The 20164-nt window shown below is 46.2% G+C and overlaps 1 protein-coding gene across 1 annotated transcript in view; it reads right to left on the bottom strand.

Annotated features, from left to right (window-relative positions):
• DNTTIP1 (deoxynucleotidyltransferase terminal interacting protein 1) overlaps nt 1-20153 on the bottom strand; it is a 23214-nt gene extending 3061 nt beyond the window's left edge. Inside the window, exons 1-10 of the mRNA XM_081832668.1 lie at nt 19993-20153; nt 19342-19412; nt 18582-18678; nt 14214-14312; nt 7922-7990; nt 7625-7681; nt 7308-7366; nt 6180-6225; nt 4083-4141; nt 3921-3981 (exon numbers count right to left, since the gene is read on the bottom strand). Coding sequence (XP_081688794.1) covers nt 3921-3981; nt 4083-4141; nt 6180-6225; nt 7308-7366; nt 7625-7681; nt 7922-7990; nt 14214-14312; nt 18582-18678; nt 19342-19412; nt 19993-20097 — 723 coding nt within the window. The 5' untranslated portion in view covers nt 20098-20153. The remainder of the gene's footprint in view (nt 1-3920; nt 3982-4082; nt 4142-6179; nt 6226-7307; nt 7367-7624; nt 7682-7921; nt 7991-14213; nt 14313-18581; nt 18679-19341; nt 19413-19992) is intronic.
• Nucleotides 20154-20164: the final 11 nt, after the last annotated feature.

The following is a 20164-nucleotide window of genomic DNA, read 5'->3' on the forward strand; positions in this document are numbered from 1 at the left end:
GCACCCCAGACTGGTGACTATTATTCCAGAGCTCTACTCTTTTTCGAAAAATGACCTGAGGTAGTTTACCACACGTATGAACTGTTATGGTGACCATATTTTCCGAAACAAAAATCAGGACAGGTCATGCTCTGGGGGGAGCAGAATAGCACCGTGGTTAAGAACTTGGTTTTGGAATTAGGTTTACATTCTGGTTCTGGGGCGCCTGGGTGGCTCAGTCATTGAGCGTCTGCGTTCGGCTCAGGTCGTGATCCAAGCGTCCTGGGTCGAGCACCGCATCAGGCTCCCTGCTCAGCGGGAAGCCTACTTCTCCCTCTCCCACTCCCCTTGTGTTCCCTCTCTCGCTGTCTCTCTCTCTGTCAAATAAATAAATAAAATCTTAAAAAAAAAAAATTCTGGTTCCTTCCTCTTAGTAGATGGTGTCAACCTGGGCAGTAATTTCCTTGAGACTCGGTTTCTTCATCTGTGAAACAAACAGTATCAATATTTAGAAGCTTGTTAAGGATAAATGAGATAGTGCATAAAAAGTGGTAAAGACAGTATCTGACACAAAGTGCTCAATAAAGGTAGATTTTATAAAATAGGTAGGACAGTTGAAATAGAGACAAAGCTGAGAAATCTGTATGGTATACTACCCTTTGCGTGTAAATATTTCACTTCCCAAGTAATATAAATATTAATAAAAAAAATTTAATAAGAGTATGCATTTTCTAACCCAATTTCAATCCCACTTCCAGGGATGTATCCTGCAGAATCACCCACACATGTACACAAGGGATGTTTGGACTAGCACTGTTTGTAATAGCAAAGCTGTTGGAAAAACGTAAATATCCACTAATAGGGGGATAATGAAATAAATTATGGAATAGCCATTTTATGAATTCTACACAGCTGTTAGAAATAAAATGAGGGGGTGCCTGAGTGGCTCAGTCATTAAGCGTCTGCCTTCGGCTCAGGTCATGATCCCAGGGTCCCGGGATCGAGCCCCACATCGGGCTCCCCACTCGGCGGGAAGCCTGCTTCTCCCTCTCCCACTCCCCCTGCTTGTATTCCCTCTCTCACTGTGTCTCTCTCTGTCAAATAAATAAATAAATAAATCTTAAAAAAAAAAAAAAGAAATAAAATGAGGGAAACTTAATAACATGGACAAATCTTTTAAGATATCATCCACAGATTTATAGTGGTCAGCTCACTTTTTCTGTAAAGGGCCAGCTAGTAAATATTTTAGGCTTTGCTGGCCACATACATCTTTGTCGCATATCCTTCATTTTAATTTTTTTAATTGTTTTTACAGATTTTATTTTTAAGTAACCTCTACACCCAACGTGGGCCTCGAACTTATAACCCCGAGATCAAGAGTCACACACTCCACTGATTGAGCCAGCCAGGCACCCCCATTTTTATTTTTTTAAATCACCCTTTAAAAATATAAAAAACTTGAGTTGGACAAAAACAGGCTCCTGGTTGGATTTGGCCCACAGGCCATACCTGGCCGTGTATTAGAATTTTAGCTCTGTGAAGGCAAGGAGTTTTGTGTGTCCATTTTGTCACTGCTGTATCTCTAGCACTTTGAGAATGCTTAGCACTCAACAAATATGTGTTCAATGAACAGATGAATTTTGGGGTGAAAAAAATAAAATCAGAGAACAATATGTAGTTATAGATGTATTATTGCTACTGACATGTATAGTCAATAACATAAAATATCACTGAAGGCCATATACACACCCACACCCATGTGTGTGCACAGGGAGGCCTGGAGAATGCTGCCATGCTGGTGGTGGTGGCCTCGAGGGGAGGAGACTCGGAGTCAAGGATGAAGGGAACTTTGTGTTTTGTTCCCTATTAGCTTCTGCATATTGAGTCTTTTTACAATAAGAATGGGTTTTGTATGTTATTTCTATAATTAAAAAAAAGTTAAAAAGGAAAAGAAAAATTTGAATAATGCCTTTAGGAAGACAGAAACATGGGCAAAAGATACAAGAGGCAGTTTACAGAAGAAATACAAATGGATGCTAAATGAGTGAAAAGATGCCTGTCGTCACGAACAGAGAATTAAAACAACAAAAACATTTTCCCTCCACTTCTTAGACTGGAAAGATTATAGTGCGAGATCGTTCCCACTGGTAATGAGTGTGGGTCGGCAGTTTATTACAAACGGCAGATCGAAGAATTGGGAATATGTGCTGGTAATATCGAACATTCACGAAGCCCTTGCTATGTGCCAGGCAGTGCGCTGGGAGGTTTGCTGCACTCTCCCCTAATTCTACCAATCCTATAAGGTTGGACTGTATCATTCTCTTTTTGTAGATAACAAAACAGGCTCAGAAATGGGAAGGAAAAATAAAATAAGATAAAAACAGAGAAGAAGGCAAACCATGAGACTCTTAACTCTAGGAAACAAACTAAGGGCTGCTGGAGGGGAGGTGGGGGGGTAAGGTAACTGGATGATGGGGCATTAAAGAGGGCACTTGATGGAATGAGCACTGGGTGTTATATGTAACTGATGAATCACTAAATCCTACCTCTGGAACTAATAATATACTATACATTAACTAAACTGAATTAAGAAATAAAAGAAAGGAAAAGAAAGAAAAGAAAAGAAAAGAAAAAAAAAGAAAAGAAAAGAAAGAAAGGAAAGAAAAGGAAAGAAAAGAAAAAGAAAGAAAAAGAAAAAGAAATGTGAAGCTACTTGCCCAAGGTCACATGGTTACTAAGTAGCGGAACCAGAACTAAAACCATACTCTTAACCATTGTGCTACTGGAGTTCCAAGGAAGTTCCAGAGCACATACACTTGGGGGATGATGCATGAAGGGTTTTGGAAGAGGTGGATCTTACAGAAGAGTCAGGCAGAGATATAAGCCGGGGGGTAGGGGGAAGGTCATCAGAGGGAACAGCAAAAGTGAAGACACTGAAAGGAAAATGAAGTAGCAAGTAGGCCACACTGTCTAGGTGCTGAGGATCTCAGGATGTAAGACTTAAAAAGAAGAAGCAGGTCCACCCTTCAAAGAACCTGAACTTGCACAGAATGTAGTAGGCAGGGCTGTAATTCTGGGACCCCAAGCCTTACGGACGGGTGCAATAACAGGTCTTGAACACACATGCGCTATTTTCTAATATATTTGGATACTTTTGTGACTGAAGAAACACAAATTCATTTAAGAGGGTGACTGATATCATGCCCCCCCCATTATTTTCTTAAATAGTAGAGACTTAAGTACCTTTCTTTGAAAAGCGATAGAACTGCTGCCTTGCTCCAACCTCTTTATTTTATAGACAATTGAATAAGGTAATGGGGAAGAGCTCAGGCTTTGCTGAAGACAGACCCAGACTGGAATCCTACTCATCGCTTATTGGCTGAGTAACTTTGGGCAAGTCACTTAGCCTTTCTTTACCCCTGTTTTTGTTTTTTTTATGTTTTAATTTTTAATTTTTTTTTTTTAAATTTATTTATTTGACAGAGAGAGACACAGCGAGAGAGGGAACACAGGCAGGGGGAGTGGGAGAGGGAGAAGCAGGCTTCCCGTTGAGCAGGGAGCCCAATGTGGGGCTCGATCCCAGGACCCTGGGATCATGACCTGAGCTGAAGCAGAAGTCTAACGACTGGGCCACCCAGGCGCCCCTATGTTTTAATTTGTAAAACAATGAGAGCCATCTCTGTTTTAAAGGATAGCTCCCTGAGATAAAGTGCAGCACCTGAAACCCGGTTTGGTCCGCAATAAGCACACAAGGAAAGCAGTTGTTATTGAGGGGCAGAATGTTCAGTAAATTACAAAAGGTAAAGGTTAAGGGCAGAGGGGTAACTAGAACACAGAAGTCCTGACTCCCAGATCAGTGTTTGTTCCAAGCTTCTCTGTGCCATCCACAGCTCCCACCGCACACACTGCAACGGCCTGCCTGACTCGCAGCACTCACCTACCTTAAAGAGGTGCGGGTGCTTGATGTAGATTCTTCCTCTGGTGCCCCCCATTCCCAGGGCCCTGAAAAGGAACGGAGGGGTGGTAAGGAATCCAGCAGCTGCAGTCCTAGGGGTAGGCCCCCAAGTTGTCCCCTCCCTCAGTGCCAAAGCTCTGGAACTTACTTGTTGGCTCGAGATCCCAGCACAAACGTGGTAGATTCATTCAGCCGGGCTGGGTCCCACTGTGCAAAAGAGAGAGAGGCTGGTGAGGGTGAGGTTTACCTGGTGGGCAGGATGGAAATACTCTTCTCCTGCCTTCTCCTACCACCATCCTTGTCCACTATTCCAAACAGCTGATTCAAGAAACCAAGTACTGACAATATGCTGGGCTAGATATTGGGGATAAAGAGGTGAGTAAGATACAGTCTCTGCTTTCTGGGGGCCACAGAAATTATGTATAGATAATTGTACCAGCATGAGACAGACAGGGATACAGATGCCAGGTGAGAGGGATGCCATGGGGGAGGGCAACAGGAAGGCTCCCTTACAGAGGTAATTCTCAGGTTAATTCTGGAAGGGCAGTGGGGAGGAAGAAAGGGCAGTTCAGTATAAATGAGAGGAAGTGAGAGCGGGCTTGGCAGGCTGGAGAGACCACGAGCGATTCCGTGTAGCTAAAAGGAGAGAGCACGGATTAGGGAGTGGCAACAGATGAGGTTGGAGAGGCAGACAGGGGCTAGAGGCCTGGGCCTGCTTTTAGGGGTCTGCACTTTATTCTGTAGGTCATGCGGAGTCACTGAGGTCTCTAAACAGGGAGAGCCAGATTTGCTTTAAAGACAGCTCACTCGCCCACACATGGCTAATGGATTCGAAATGGCAAGACTATAGGCTGGGAGCAGTTTAGAGGTTGCTGTACTAAAGCATTTCTTTTTTTTTTTTACAGATTTTATTTATTTGACAGAGAGACACAGCGAGAGAAGGAACACAAGCAGGGGGAGTGGAGAGGGAGAAGCAGGCTTCCCGCTGAGCAGAGAGCCCGATGCGGGGCTCGATCCCAGGACCCTGGGATCATGACCTGAGCCGAAGGCAGACGCTTAACGACTGAGCCACCCAGGCGCCCCTGTACTAAAGCACTTCTGAGAGAAGATGAGGCTCTGAGCTCAGATGGCAGTAAGGATGACAAGGAGGGAAGAGGAGCTGTGAGCAATGTGGGAGGCAGGATCAGCCAGGACTCGAGTGGATATAGACGGGAAGAGGGAAAGATGACTAAAGCAGAGAATGTCAAAGAAGGTCTATGAGGAAAGATTCTGACTGCAATTTTGGATAGGCTGAGTTTGAAATGCTACAGAAATTCCAGGCAGGGAGGTCTAGCAGACGGTAGGAGACATAAATTCTACACCAGAAAGAGACGTGAGGGACAAAGGTATGGCGACTTCACCACACACTGGTCCCTGAAATCCTAAGAGTGAATGATTGAGAGCATTCACAGAAATTTTACAGGCAGGAGTGGGCCAGCGAGACAATTCTGAGGGACGCCCATGTATATGGGTCACTGCTGAGGAAGAGGAACTCGAGAGAAAGGATGTCTGGAGAGTTACAGAAACATCAGGGAAATGCAGGATTATTGGCTTGAAGGGAGCAGAGTTTAAGACGAAAGGCACGGTCACCAGCGTGAGAGCTGAGACGGCCAGTACCACAGGCGGCGGAAGTTTTCTACTGGACAGAGCCTCCACCAGGCCAGTGGAGCTTTCACTTACTTTACTGGGCTTCCACTCGTGATTTTATTTGAAGAAAGGATTCTATTGCTAAAAGAGCTTGCAAACAACTATTCTGGAGGCAACAGAGGCTAATGGTTAAGAGCATAGTGTCTGGTTGCAATGGACCTTGGCTTTGAGACTTGGCTTGACCATTTAGCAGCTATGTGACTCTGGGCAGGTCTCTGAGCCTTAATATAAGTTCAAGGTTATTAAGTGTATACGATAACTACACTTAATATGCTACACCACAGAACAGTAACAGAATCTATCTCATAAGATTGTTATAAAGATCAAATGAGATGACATACAAAAGATTTAGGGCAGGGCCTATCCTATATTAAGCACCCTTAGTTCCAATCCCTGTTTAAGATCCTTCTGGGAGGCCAGTGGGGGTGCTGGTGCAGGGTGGGGGTTGGGGAACAGGTGGGGGGTGGCTCTGGAATGGCGTGTGGCACATCCCTCAGCCTCTTCCCTCACGGTGGGTCTCCCCGAGATAGCGGTCATTCCCATGCTCACATAATCGTACCTTGGGGCCTTCTCGGCGAATTGGTTCACAGGATTTTGGTTTCCATCTGATTGGAAGGAAAGAAGAAAGGTGACTTCCCTGAGGTGAGGCCTAGGACTGGAACAAAGCCTGCTGGTGGTGGTGGGAGTTCCTCACACACTCTCACTTTGGCCCTGGCGGTCTTTCCTCCTGGTAAGCCACTGGAGGACGTACAAAGGCAAACGCCATTCTAGGACTGACTCTGAGGTTACCTAGCCACACGGGCAGGTCCAGGAAGCTCTCTGAGATGTCGTTTCCTTCTCTGTGAAAAGGAGGGAACAACAGCAGCTGCCCCCCGTCCTGTGTTTGTGAGCCGCAGAGCTGCTTCGGAGGGGGCAGGTACGGGGCGGGGGGGCAAGCCATGGTGTGACGACCTTACTGCTCCGTCTCCTAAGCCAGTGGTTTCAGACTGTCCCTGCGGCTCCCAACCAAACCGGTGTGGCTTTCTCGATTAGACTTCCACGTAGAGTTTTATTTGAAGAAAAGATTCTGTTGCTTCAAAAACCTTTGCAGTACAACTGTGCTCATTATTAGCTGGTTGACCTTGGACAAAAATTCTGAGTCTGTTTCCTTTTTTTTTTTTTTTTTTAAAGAAATATTTTATTTACTTGTCAGACAGAGAGAGAGTGCACAAGCAGGCAGAGGGAGAAGCAGGCTCCCCGCTGAGCGGAGAGTCCAACACGGGGCTCGATCCCATGACCTGAGCCGAAGGCAGATGCTTAACTGACTGAGCCACCCAGGCGCCCCTCTGAGTCTGTCTCCTGATTTACAAAATTAACTATACCTTCACTAGAGGGCGGCTGTAAGGATTAGAAGGTAAAGCATATAAGATATTTAGAGCAGTTACAGCACGTTATGAGCATTCAATGTGTACTAACAATAAAAACACCTCTGGTATTTAATGAAGCTGGGCTGAACAGTTCTGGGGCAAAAGCAGGATAAAATAGTGTCCTCCCTGCTGCCTTCTTTCCCCACCCCTCAAACTAGACTAACCCTCCTCCATGGTGACTTAAACAGCTGGATCTGATTTCGGCAGGTGAGGAGCTCTGGCCTCTTTCCCTCCAGGCCCACCCCCTCCCTGCTCTCCCTGCACTGCTGGCCCCTACTCACACCATGCCGGCGGCTGCCCGATCATTTGACAGCATGTGTCCAGGAGGCCGTCCCTTCCTCTGCCAGAAAGAACAGCTGTCAGAGGCCTGACCACGTGGGAAGCCCCACCCCATGCCACTGGCAGGTCTAGGGTCACTTGGTGGAGATGGTTTTCCAAAGAGACCAAATGAGGCTTGAGAGTGAACAGGGAGAGTTAACAATCTCCAGGGGGCCTGCCTCTCATGCTAGAAAGGCCCCACGGTGCATGGAGGAAGCCCTCTACCTTCTTTTGGAATTACAGGGCCTTTTCCCAGCCAGAAAACATGGAGATGAGTTACCTTTTTGGGAACGGGGCTTCCTCGATGGGCACATTCCTCTTCTGTCTGTCGGCCACGCTGGAGGAAAATAGAAGGGAGGGGTTAGTGGAGAGCCAGTGCCTGGGATCGGCAGGTCCCCAGGGGCTGCAGAAGACAGAGCCCTGGACTATACCATCCGGCCCCTCCCCGGGCTGGGCCTCATTTGGACCTGGTCCTACGAATGGGTAGTATGTGGAAGCTCCCTGGGCCCACAGAGTTCACCTGCCTCCCAGCCTCATCGGTCTCCCCTGGCAACACCCCAGACCCAGTGATTCTGACCTTTATCCCTGGAAGCTCATGGGTCAATCTGGGTATTACTTTTTCTCCATCTGAAAACAGTAGTTTAGCCTGAAGGGAAAAGATCAAGTGTTAACAGTCACTATTTTGGTGGGTAACTGCTGGGTTAAAACTCCAAACTGGGTTGAAATGTTTTCATGGCCAGTACAAAGGCACTCCGAGATATGCATATACATAGATATCTTTTTTTTTTTTTTTAAAAACTTAAGTACAGTTGACCCTTGAACAACATGGGTTTGAATTGCACGGGCCCACTTAACACAGTTTTTTTTTTTGATAAAAACAGTACAGTACTACAAATGTATTTTCTCTTCCTTATGATTTTCTTAGTAACATTTTCTTTTCTCTATTTTATTGTAAGAATACAATCGAAAAAACATATAACATACAAAATATGTGTTAATCAACTGTTGATGTTATTGGTAAGGTTTCTGGTCAACATAAGCCATTAGTTTTTGGAGTCAAAAGTATATATGGGGGCACGTGGCTGGCTCAGCTGGTACAGCATGTGACTCTTGATCTTGGGGTCATGAGTTCGAGCCCCATACTGGGTGCAGAGATTACTTAAAAAAAAAAAAAGTTTATATGCGTATTTTCCACTGCAGGAAGTCGGCGCCCCTCACCCCTACCTTTTTCAAGGGTCAACTATAATTAATGATCATTGCTGAAAAATTAAAGATGAAACTATGCAAAAAACCCCCACACCAAACCTGAAATCTCTGTATCCACAAACTACTGTTAATATTTCAATGTAACTTCTTCATTACTTTTTTCCATGTAAATATATACTATATATTACTTTTCCTAACTAAATGCATTAATATAATACATATTCCTCAACAGCTGCTGCTTTTCATTTAATAAATACTGAGCCCCTAGTCCAGAAGTGGCTGGGGACACAGTACTAAATGGCACATGGACAGTCCCTGCTCTTGTGGAGCTATACTCCGCGGGCAACCTGGATAATAAGCAAATAAACAAACAAGGTAATTTCAGATCATGATAAATGGTGTGGAGGAAAAAAACCCCAGGCAGATGTGACAGAGAATTAGCAGAGGGAAGGGCTGCTTTAAGTAGGCGGTCAGGGGAGGCTGTGCTGAGAAGGCAGCCTTCTGGGCTGGGCTGGGCTGCGGAGAAGGAGCCAGCTATCAGAAGAGCTGAGGAGAAGCGTGTCAGCAGCAGGGAGTCCAAGAGCCCCAAAGTGGGAACAGACTTGGCTTGTTTGAAGAAAAAGATAGCCTGGCAAATAATGGGCAGAGGAGAGAGGCGTGAATGAGGAGTTTGGCAAGGTAGGCAGGGCCCTGTAGGTTATGTGAAGAGTTGTGTTCCCATGAGCAGCATTCGATGGGCCTGAGCACTCCCCTCTACTGGAAACTCTCTCCCTGGTTTTCTTCCTACTTGTCTGGCCACTCTCTCTTAGCCTTCTTTGCTGGCTCATCTTCCTCAGTGTGGTTCATTCTGTCTTCTTCCATTTGGTATTCTATCTGCTCTCATCATGCTCACAGCTTCAGTTAACATCTATAAACTGATGACACTGTAATTTTTAAGAATCTGAGTACAGCTGACACACAATGTTGACTCTATGATTTTTTCTCTTCAGCTGTGGCCTCTCCTTTGAGCTCCAGATTTATACAACAGTCTGCCTCGTGTCTATGTGTAGAGGTCCCAATTGCTAAGTCCAATACTAGACTCCTAAACCTCCTCCAAACATTGCAGTGAAGAGCACACAAGTCTCTGCGTGGAATTATGCGCACGTTTTGTGGTACTGTAATTCATACCCGTCTGCCTAACCAGGCTGTAGGTTTTAGGAGAGCAGGAACCCTGTTTGTTCGTTTGCCATTTGTTCATTTCCTCCTTCATTCACGCCTGCAACATTCAGCACACACTCAGTGTCCACATATTAAGAGTCATATTCTAGGGCTGGGCATACTGCAGTGAACAAGGTCAGGCCTCAACTCTTGTAAAGCTCAAGCTTTTAGCAGAGGTGGGGGTGGAAAGGGAGACAAAAAATAAAGTCATGAACTATTAATAATTTCAGACTGAAATAAGTGGTAGAAATCAACAAGTAAGGTGATGGAGATTAACTGGAGGTGGGGAAAGGAGTGAGATGGGGGCTACTTTATTTTTTAAAATTTTAATTTAATTTTATTTTTTAAAGATTTTATTTATTTATTTGACAGAGAAAGACACAGTGAGAGAGGGAACACAAGCAGGGAGAGTGGGAGAAGGAGAAGGAGGCTTCCCGCCAAGCAGGGAGTCGGATGCGGGGCTCGATCCCAGGACTCTGCGATCATGACCTGAGCCGAAGGCAGACGCTTAACGACTGAGCCACCCAGGCGCCCCTGGGCTACTTTATTTTTAAAAAGATTTTATTTATTTGTCAGAGAGAGAGAGAGAGAGGGAGCACACAAGCAGGGGGAGCAGCAGGCTCCGTGCCGAGAAGGGAGACTGATGTGGGGCTGAATCCCAGGACCCCGGGATCATGACCTGAGCTGAAATAAGCTGAAATAATCATGACCTGAGCAGACACTTAACCAACTGAGCCACCCAGGTGTCCCTACTTTATTTTAAAAAAGATTTTATTTATTTGAGAGAGAGAGCGAGAGAGAGCGAGAGCATGGAGGGGGGAGGGAAGGGGCAAAGGGAGAGGGAGAAGCAGACTCCCCGCTGAGCAGGCTCCATCTCAGGACTCTGAGATCATGACCTGAACCAAAGGCAGATGCTTAACCGATGAGCCACCCAGGTTTCCCTAGGAGGACTACTTTAGATGGAGTGGCCAGGGAAGGCCTCTCTGATGAGGCAATATTTGAGCTGAATCTGAAGAAAAGGAGGCAGCTATATAAAGAGTTAAGGATACAGCATGCTGGGCAGCGAGAACAGCAAGTGCAAGGACGCTGAGCTTGGTGTACTGGAGAAGCAGAAAGGATTCCAGTACAGCTAGAAGATAGCCAGTGAGGGGGTGGTGGGATGAGATGAAGTTAAAGAAACAGGCAGGAGCCAGTCCAGGTAGGGCTCTGTGGGTCACGTTAAGGCATCAGGGTTTTATTCTGCCTGCAGTGGGGAGTCCCTGGGTTTTAAAGAGGAGAGTGACACAATCTGGTTCATCTTTAAAAAGATGGGTCTGGCTGCTGTGAGAATGGATCGAAAGAAGGCAAGAGTGAGGCAGCTCAGGGCTGAGATACACATCTGGGAATCAACAGCAGTTAAATTGTTTTCAAAGCCACAGGACTGGAGGGAATCAGCTCGTATGAGAGTGAACCACAGAAGAGAAGGCAAGCTGGTCCAGGAGGCTGAAGAGGAGTGGATGCAAGTCAAAGCACTGGAACCGAGAAAGGAGTGTTCCAAGAAACATGAAATGACCCTGTGATAAATGCCACCAAGAAGCTGGGTAAACTGAGGACAGTTAGGGTCCACAGGATTTGATAACATGGAGGTTACTGAGGACCCTGATATAAGAGAGGTTTCAGGGAAATGGTGGGGACTGAATAAAGTGAGCAAAAGAATGAACAGGAGGTTACAAAGTGGAGCCAGCGACAGCCCCCTTTCCCAAAGTCGAGCTATAAAAGGGAACAGAGAAATAGTGTGGCCGCCGAAGGGGACCATGGGTTCCAGGGTGGTCTGTTTTTGCTCTTCATTGCATTCCCAGTGCTCCAGTGAATGAACGCACATGTGCAAAAACATACATAGGGAAATGAAGAAAAGGCATCAAAATGTTAATAGAACTTATTGCTGGCAGTGAGACTATGAGAAATTTTAATTTTCTTCCTTATAATTTATAGTCTAATTTTAATACAAACCCACAGTAGGTAACAATTACTGAGTCCTTGTTACTGATCTAAAAGCCTTAAGAGTATTAGCACATTTAATCCTCACAACAATCCTATGATGCAGCACCTCTACACCCATTTTGCAGATGAGAAAACTGAGATTTAGTAAGGTGAGGTAACTTGCCTCAAGTCACACAGCTAGTCAGTGGTAAAGCCAGGACTCATATCTGGACAGTGCAAATCAAGAGAAAGCCTGCATTCTTAACTACCATGCCAAATTTTTCTTAACGGATATGTATCACTCACATAAATAAAATGAACAAACAAAAACAACTGCCATGCAAACAAAATCAAGCAAACAAAAAATGCAAGGCAATGGGCTATAGATAAGGTCAGCCATTTCTCCCTAGGAAATCACCAGAAAGGGGTAGCTAAGGAGATTAGGAAGCACGACTGAGATGGTCAATGTGGTGTCAGAAGTGCAAACAAATCAAGTCTTAACCCAAACAAACTAAAAACCCTTCTCGAATTGTCTCATAGCCAATGTGAAGAATCTTTTCACACAACAAGAAGTTCTGTGTGCAGTTCAGACAAGGGGACCCCAAAGAACTTCAAGTATCCTGGGCTACCCGAAAGCCAGGCTCTGTTGTGAGGCAGCTGGGTACTATAATCATGAATAGAACTCCCATGTACTTGATATCTAGAATGTTCTGTGTTGTATGCACCCACGTGGTCCTGGTAGTGTGCATAAATTTTCTCATTTAATCCTCATAGCAAACCACTGGTGGTGGATTCTTGCTCCCAATTTTAGGGATAAGGAAACTGAGGAACAGAAAGGTCCAAAGACTTGTTTGAAGTTTCTTGATTCATCTGGTTTCCAGCTGAACTTTGGGCTTTCTACCTTCCTGTGCTCGATTCCTGTGCTCTGATCATACACCATCTGTTCCATATTCCAGCTTCCCAGTCACACTGATACCGGCAAAGGGACTCCACGAGGTGGACATGGGGACTCAGGAGACTGGAAAGGTGTACCCATCCATGGAGTACAGATCATGCCCCGTTCACTTTCATCTCATCTTTCCCGGGCACTCCTGAAGAGTTTCATGCATTTCCCTTCCAATCTCCAGGCCAGATTCCCAAACCAATCTCCTTATAGCAGCCAGAGCGATCTCTCAAAATGCAAATCTCAGTAGGCAACTCTTCTGCTTAAAACTCCACACCTGTAATTTGGCTTGATTTGGCCTCTGCTTACCTTTCCAACCTCACCAAGTATCATTCTCTCCACCCTCTGAAAACCAGCAACTCTGGCTTCTTTCTGTCCCTTGGATGTACTCCGCTCCCTTTTGCCTCTGGGCTCTGTACCTTCTAGTGTACTCTCTTCATTGCCTCCTATGCTCATAGCACTTTTAGAACAGTTCGTAATTCCAGATCTATTGAATGATTACTGGAGTAATGTCAGGGATCTGGGGGTAAGGACTGTGTCCATTTTGCACAGTGCAGCTGGGGCCTGGCACAGAATGGCGCACAATATATATTAGCTGGAGAGGTAAATAAACTCAAGAAAGCATTCTGGGATGCAACTGAGACCGAAGGTTTACCAGTTTAATCTTGATTCCGTTCAAACTTGTAAGAACATTAGCAAACTGCCATGTTTTATTATCAACAGATGTTACAACTGATTATAACATACTCCAGTTGCAGAGTGAAGTAATGAACTGGCCTCTTAGGAGTTTGGTTGGCTTAAATTAAGACCATGGGAAGCAGATCAGCTTTCACTGCACTAATGGATGGAGTTCTGCCCTCTCCAAAGCTGAGGCTCAGGCCCTGGTCTTGCTCTTTTCTGAGGCTGTGCCTGGGCAGCTGGCCAGCCCACCTCCCAGAAGACATTACTCTCTCATCTCCTGAGAATCACCCTCCTAGGACTAAGTTCAAACCAACCTCTGTGGCTCTGAGTATGAAGAAATTTCCATCTCTCACAGCTAGTGGTTTCACAGTTAAGCACAGAATCTGGGTGATGCTGACAATTCCTATTAATAAGAACAGCTGACACACATAAACAGGTTCACTTCTATTTTGGGAACACAGACATTTTTAGACTTGATGTCATTTCTGCTGAGCACACCCCTTGAGGCAGGAAGGCAGATAGGCCCCACGGTACCAAAAGGGGCTGTGACTTGAAGAGTGAAGTCACCACTTGCAGAGAGAGTCCTCAGCTGTTCTAATTCTTGCTTGTTCTGAGCCGTAGTTTCTTCATCTGGAAACTAGGGATTAGAATATGCCTTCTGGGGTGTCAATGAGCTAATGCATGTGAAAGCATCAATCCCAGTACAGGGTACAGAAAAGCCACTTCCCTTCTGTCAGCAACAGCTCCAGGCCCTCTCTGGAGGCTAGTGGATTGTCAGGCATCCCCCCAAGGACCACGAATGAAGTGATCACACTTCTCAGTAAAGCCCTGAGGACTAAGCCTGGGCCTACGTCTGTGCGTCTCTTGGCTGCTTGGGTCTCACCTGCTCCAGGCAGCTCCGACAGGCCTCCTGGATCAGCTGCTCCGCGTCCACCTCTTCCCCGACATTGTCTCTGACATTCAGTGCTGCCTTCTGGAAGAACTAGGGAGAAGTAGAGCAGAGGACAAGGTCAGAAGACCTGCTAATTTGCAACAACTTGAAGGAAACTGAATATAAAAGAGAAGCTTTTATCTTCCTCTCATACAGAAGGGAAAAGTGATTATGAATGTGGCTTTCAGATCAGACAGATCTAGAGTCAGATCCCAGCTGTACTTCCCCACCCTATCCTGTCTTAAGGAGGATAACAATCATGGAGGTGCCCAGAGGATGGCCATTACAGCATTAAGGTGTAAATAGTACAGAATCAGAGAATAACCTAAATGTTAATTATAGCTTAAATAAATCATGGCATATCTATACCAGGAAATAATATGCAAATATTAAAAATTACAGTAAGGATGGTATAGGAGAGTATGTTTTTGACATGAAAAGGCATTTATGATATATTGCTAAGTGAAGGAAGCAAGGTATCAAACAGTTTGGTGTAGAATGAGCCTATTTATTTATTATTTTTTTAGATTTATTTGAGAGAGAGCGAGAGAGACAGAGAGCGTGCGAGAGAGGGTGGGTCAGAGGGAGAAGCAGGGAACCCGATGTGGGACTTAATCCTGGGACTCTGGGATCATGACCTGAGCCGAAGGCAGACGCTTAACCGACTGAGTCACCAGGTGCCCGAGCCTATTTATTTAAAACAGCAACAAGCAAAGAGAGAAAGACAAAAGAACTACAGGGATATATATTAAATTAACAGTGGTGACATTATGGATGATTTCTTTCTTCTTTTGCTTATTTATAGTCTCTCAATTTTTATAATATACCTATATTACTCTGTAGAAAGAAAAAAGAATGCCAGCGCCCTCAGTGAACAGCTCAGGGCAGACCAGAAAAGATCCTGAGAGTAGAAGGTCCTCACTGAATTCTGACCTTGCTCAATCCGAAAGAAACGTGTGGGATGGGTGGCATGAGACCTGGCCAGGGCCCCAGGACACCAGCAGTCCCAATCAGCTGGGGAAAGGGAAGGCAGAAGGTTCCTCCACGGCGGAAGAGGAACAGTTAGAGCCTGAAAACACTGAAGGACAGGTGATGGTCCCAAATGGAGGCACTGGGAACACATTCATAATAAGAGTCCAAGTTGTGTCTCCAGAAGACAGCGTCACACAGAAAAATTCTGGTACCTATACACTGTGGGAGACAACTATGGGGACGTACTTTGTTTCCTTTCTTTTTTTTCTTCTTCTTTTTTTTTTTTTTAAATTTTAAGTAGGCTCCACGTTCCCCAACCTGGGGCTTAAACTCATGACCCTGAGATTAAGAGTTGCATGCTTGGGGAGCCTGGGTGGCTTAGCTGGTTGTGTCCGACACTTGATTTCAGCTCAGGTCATGATCTCAGGGTCGTGAGATCCCCATTCAGTCGGGAGCCTGTTTCTCTCTCTCCCTCTGCCCCTGCCCCCACTTGTATTTTCTCTCTCTTTCAAATAGATAAATAAATCTAAAAAAAAAAAAAAAAAGGGGCGCCTGGGTGGCTCAGTTGGTTAAGCGACTGCCTTCGGCTCAGGTCATGATTCTGGAGTCCCGGGATCGAGTCCCACATCGGGCTCCCTGCTCAGCAGGGGGTCTGCTTCTCCCTCTGACCCTCTTCCCTCTCGTGCTCTCTGTCTCTCATTCTCTCTCTCAAATAAATAAATAAAATCTTTAAAAAAAACAAAAACAAACAAACAAAAAGAATTGCATGCTGTACTGACTGAGCCAGCCAGGCACTCCCCAAGGGGATGTACTTTCATTTTATATTTGCCAAGTCCAAATGCCTGATATTGTTAATGTTTAACCAAGGAGAAGAGCGAGAAGGTGTGGATTAGAAACCTCACGAGATGAAGAGGAAAATTCTTCAGGCCAAATTAAATGAACAGTCAGATGAGTCACTTTAAAATAAAATCTCTGGGGCGCCTGAGTGGCTCAGTTGGTTAAGCATCTGCCTTCGGCTCAGGTCATGATCTCAGGTTCCTGGGATCGAGTGCTGCGTCAGGCTCCCTGCTCAGCGGGGAGCCTGCTTCTCCCTCCCCCTCTGCCCCTCCTCCCTCTCATGCTCTCTCTCTTTCTCTCTCTCAAATAAATCAATAAAATCTTAAAAAACAAAACCAAAAACCCTAAGAACTAGAGATTAATACTGGTGTTCAATGTTGATTACTGGCTAAGTGAAAGCTAGCTAAAATAATCTGGATTCTTTACAGCCAGCCTGTGAGGTAGGCAGTGTGATGAATATACAGGGGTGACTGTAAGTGGATTCTGGACCTAAGATTGAAATCTGGTCCTGCATAAGGCATTCGCAAATGCTGCTGGGATAAATACAAAATTGTACGAGCTTCTGGAGAGAAATTTTCTTGAGGAAAAAATGTTTTCCTTTCCATTTTTTTCTCTTTTTTAAAAAAGACTTCATTCACTTATTTGAGAGAGAGGGAGTGAGTGAGCACGCGTGCACGCACGAGCTGTGGGAAGGGGCAGAGGGAGAAGCAGACTCCCCCCTGAGCAGGGAGCCTGACATAGGGCTCCACCCCTGGACCCGGAGATCATGACCTGAGCTGAAGTCATACACCTAATTGACTGAGCCACCCAAGAGCTCACCGAGGGATTTTATTTTATTATTTTATTTTATTTTTTTAAGATTTTATTTATGAGAGAGAGAGAGAGCACATGAGAGGGGGGAGGGTCAGAGGGAGAAGCAGATTCCCCGCTGAGCGGGGAACCTGATGCGGGACTCGATCCTGGGACTCCAGGATCATGACCTGAGCTGAAGGCAGTTGCTTAACCAACTGAGCCACCCAGGCGCCCGCACCGAGGGATTTTAAATAGGGGATTGACACCCTTAGGTTTACACCTTAGAGGTCACTGGCATCTGTAGGGAGAGTGGGATGAAAGAGGGGAAGAAGAGCGGCATTTGGGGATTACAGGAGGAGCCTGGGTAAGAGAAAATGAAAGCCTGAACCAAGGCGGAGGCAAGGAAGAAGGGCACGACAGATTGTGAAGTGGAATGTACAGGACTCTGACTGGATGGGGAAGATGAAAGAAAGGCAGAGTCCTTGGTTTCCGGTTTCTAAGTGAATGGTAGTCACATTCAAGCTTCACATGTCCCAAACTGAGCTCCTGATTCCCCCTGCTCATTCCTGTCTTCCTCATAGCAAGTCGGTGGCTTGTTTTTATAGTTGCCCAGGGCAGATAACTGATGAGTTTACTTCTCTTGTTTTTTTACCCTGCACATCTGAATCATCAGCAAAGCTCGTTGTTACCTTTAAAATACACATGGAATCTCGCTCTTTCCCAACACCTTTACTGCTAACACTCAAGCCACTATCATCTCAAGCCTCCTAACTAGTCCTCCTGCAGATGATTCTCTTCATATCAGTCAGAGCGACCCTTTAAAAATGTTCAGATTAAGTGCTTTGCTCAAAACTCTCGAAGAGCCTCTATTTTACTCAGTAAACCCCAACATCCTTAAAGGTTGGCCTCAAAGGTTCTGCATGAATTGGGCCCCTATTTCCTCTCTGATTACCTCTCCTATTACCCTCCTCCTGCCTCAGTCTGCTCCAGCCACACTGGAGACTTTGTTGCTTTGAATGTGCCAAGCACACTCCTGCCTCAGGGCGTTTGCCCTTGTTCCCTCTGCCTGGACTGCTTTCCCCTGATGTGTCCGCATAGCTTGTTTTTCCCTCCCTTTACTCAGGTCTCTGCTCACATGTGGCTTTCCCGGACACAATCTATGAAACACCACTACTGTTCCCCACTGGTCACTCTCTCCCCCTTCTCTCCGGCGTTCCCTAATGTAGTATGTATCTGTCTAAAGAGGGCAGGGACACTGTTCATTTCATTCGCTATTACATCCTCAGTGCCTTGAACAGTGCTATTATGGTGGGAGCTCAGTAAATACTTCTTGAATGAATAAACACAAGAGGAAGAGGTTTAGGAAGAAAAAGTTCAGTTCTGAATATGCTGTTTGAAGCATCTATGGGACAATCAGGTAGAGTCATGTAGAAGTTTACTTAGAGGCCTAGAAAGGAATTTTAAATAATAATAATGTTGATACTGTAAAACAAGTAATAAAAACACTTATTTGAAGCATGGTGCCGAGCACATTATGCTTAACTTATTTTGTCCTCATAATAGCTTGGCAGAAGAGGTATTTAAATTACCCCCGAAGAGAGGGGGTAAAAGTTCTCAGGAGTTCATAATTGGAAGACTTTACACATCTGTGCGTCCTAGAGAGAGCCAGGGGGATTGTTATGTAGGAAAGGCCCACCCATGGGTCTCTGTCGCTCTCACCTTCATGTACTTGTTGAAGACAGTCTGGATCTCCTCATTGATGCTAGGCTGCAGGACAGCTCGGAGGAGGTCCATGGAGATGGCGGGATCTGTGAAACTGCATTCAGGAGGGAGACACGGGGGCCATGACCCAAACATATTTTCCTAGTCTGCCCAGCCAATTATTGACACAGGCTCCTTTAATGACAGTATCAGATAGCTTCACCTGAAAACAAGCTACATGCCCAGGTTCTGCGCAAACTACACAAGTGTATGGCTTTATTCCATTTTCATAATAACCCTATGAAATGAGTATTACTTTTTAAAGTGTTTAATGAAATACAAAGTCTATACACTTTAACAAATAGTTTTAGTGAACATCCACTTAATCACGACCCAGGTCAAGAAATATAATCAGCATCCCGTAGGTCCATCTTGTGCTCTCTCCCTTCACTGAGAAATATACTACTATTAGCCTCACTTTTTTCTGAACCTCCATGCTATTCTGCCTCTTTAGAGCCCTCAACCACAGAGCCCAGTGAACGTTAGGGATCTCAGGCACTGCTGAATCCATGATACCTCCTCATTTTGTACATGAGTCCAGAGGGGGCAATGATTCAACCCAAGGTCACACACAAAGTTACAGAAGCTGACTCTCCTCTTTCCTAGTCCAGTGTTCTTTCTAATGGCTGATGATCTCTTTTCACCTCGGTGCAGTGGGGACCCCAAAGGTGCCATCCAAGCCAATGCCTGGGAGGCAAATACCCAGGACCAGCCTTACCTTGTTGTCATCTGTGAGCGGCGGCCCCTTCGCTGCACCTGCCGGTGTTTTATCATTATGTTCCAGGGGTTCTGTGGGGACCAACGGAACAGATGTCACTGAGGCCCCTGACACTGGGGTAGAGGTGGAGGGTGAGTATGAAGTTAAACGTAGACACCCCTGTTTCTCGGGTACTTTTAGCACCTCTCCCACCCTGGGATAGGCGGGAGGGCGGCGGTTGCAAGGCCCTGCCGGGGTGGAGGAACTGAGGTAAAGTTTCCTGCCTCGAAAGTCCCAACCCCCACCTTTTCTGGGACGGCAGGAGGAAGGGAACCAGTGTTTACAGAGGGACTACGCTGGGGCAGGTGGTGTGCTGGGCGCTTTCTTCGCATTTACACCCCATCCCCATAACAACTTTATGAGGCGGCACTAATCATCTCCATTTTACAGAAGAGGAAACTGGAGCTCAGGGGTTGACAGGACTGGCTCACGTCACCTAGCTAAGAGGGCGGCACCAGAATTTGAATCCAGGTCGTCGGACTGCGAAAACGCCAACCCCCTGGGCAGCACCAGCCGCCGCGTTCTCTCGCCCGCGGGCCAGGGTCCTGGGAGCCCGAGGCCCAGCCGGCCCGAGCCCAGGCCCAGCCCCGGCCTCCTCGGGGGCGTCCTCACCGTGAGAACCAGCTGCCCCGCCGCGCCCGCGTCGCCCAACTCGGGGCCGCCCCGCTCTGCCCCGCCGGGTCCCCGCGGCTGCTCGGCGTCGCCAGTGGCCCCCATGGCTCCCCCGGCCCCACAACTTCAGCCCGACTCTGCCACCGGCCGGAAAGTAGCCCCGTGACGTCAT

Source organism: Leptonychotes weddellii, chromosome 10, assembly GCF_054177405.1.
Source record: "Leptonychotes weddellii isolate Sample4059 chromosome 10, ASM5417740v2, whole genome shotgun sequence".
NCBI classification, from domain to species: Eukaryota; Metazoa; Chordata; class Mammalia; order Carnivora; family Phocidae; genus Leptonychotes; species Leptonychotes weddellii.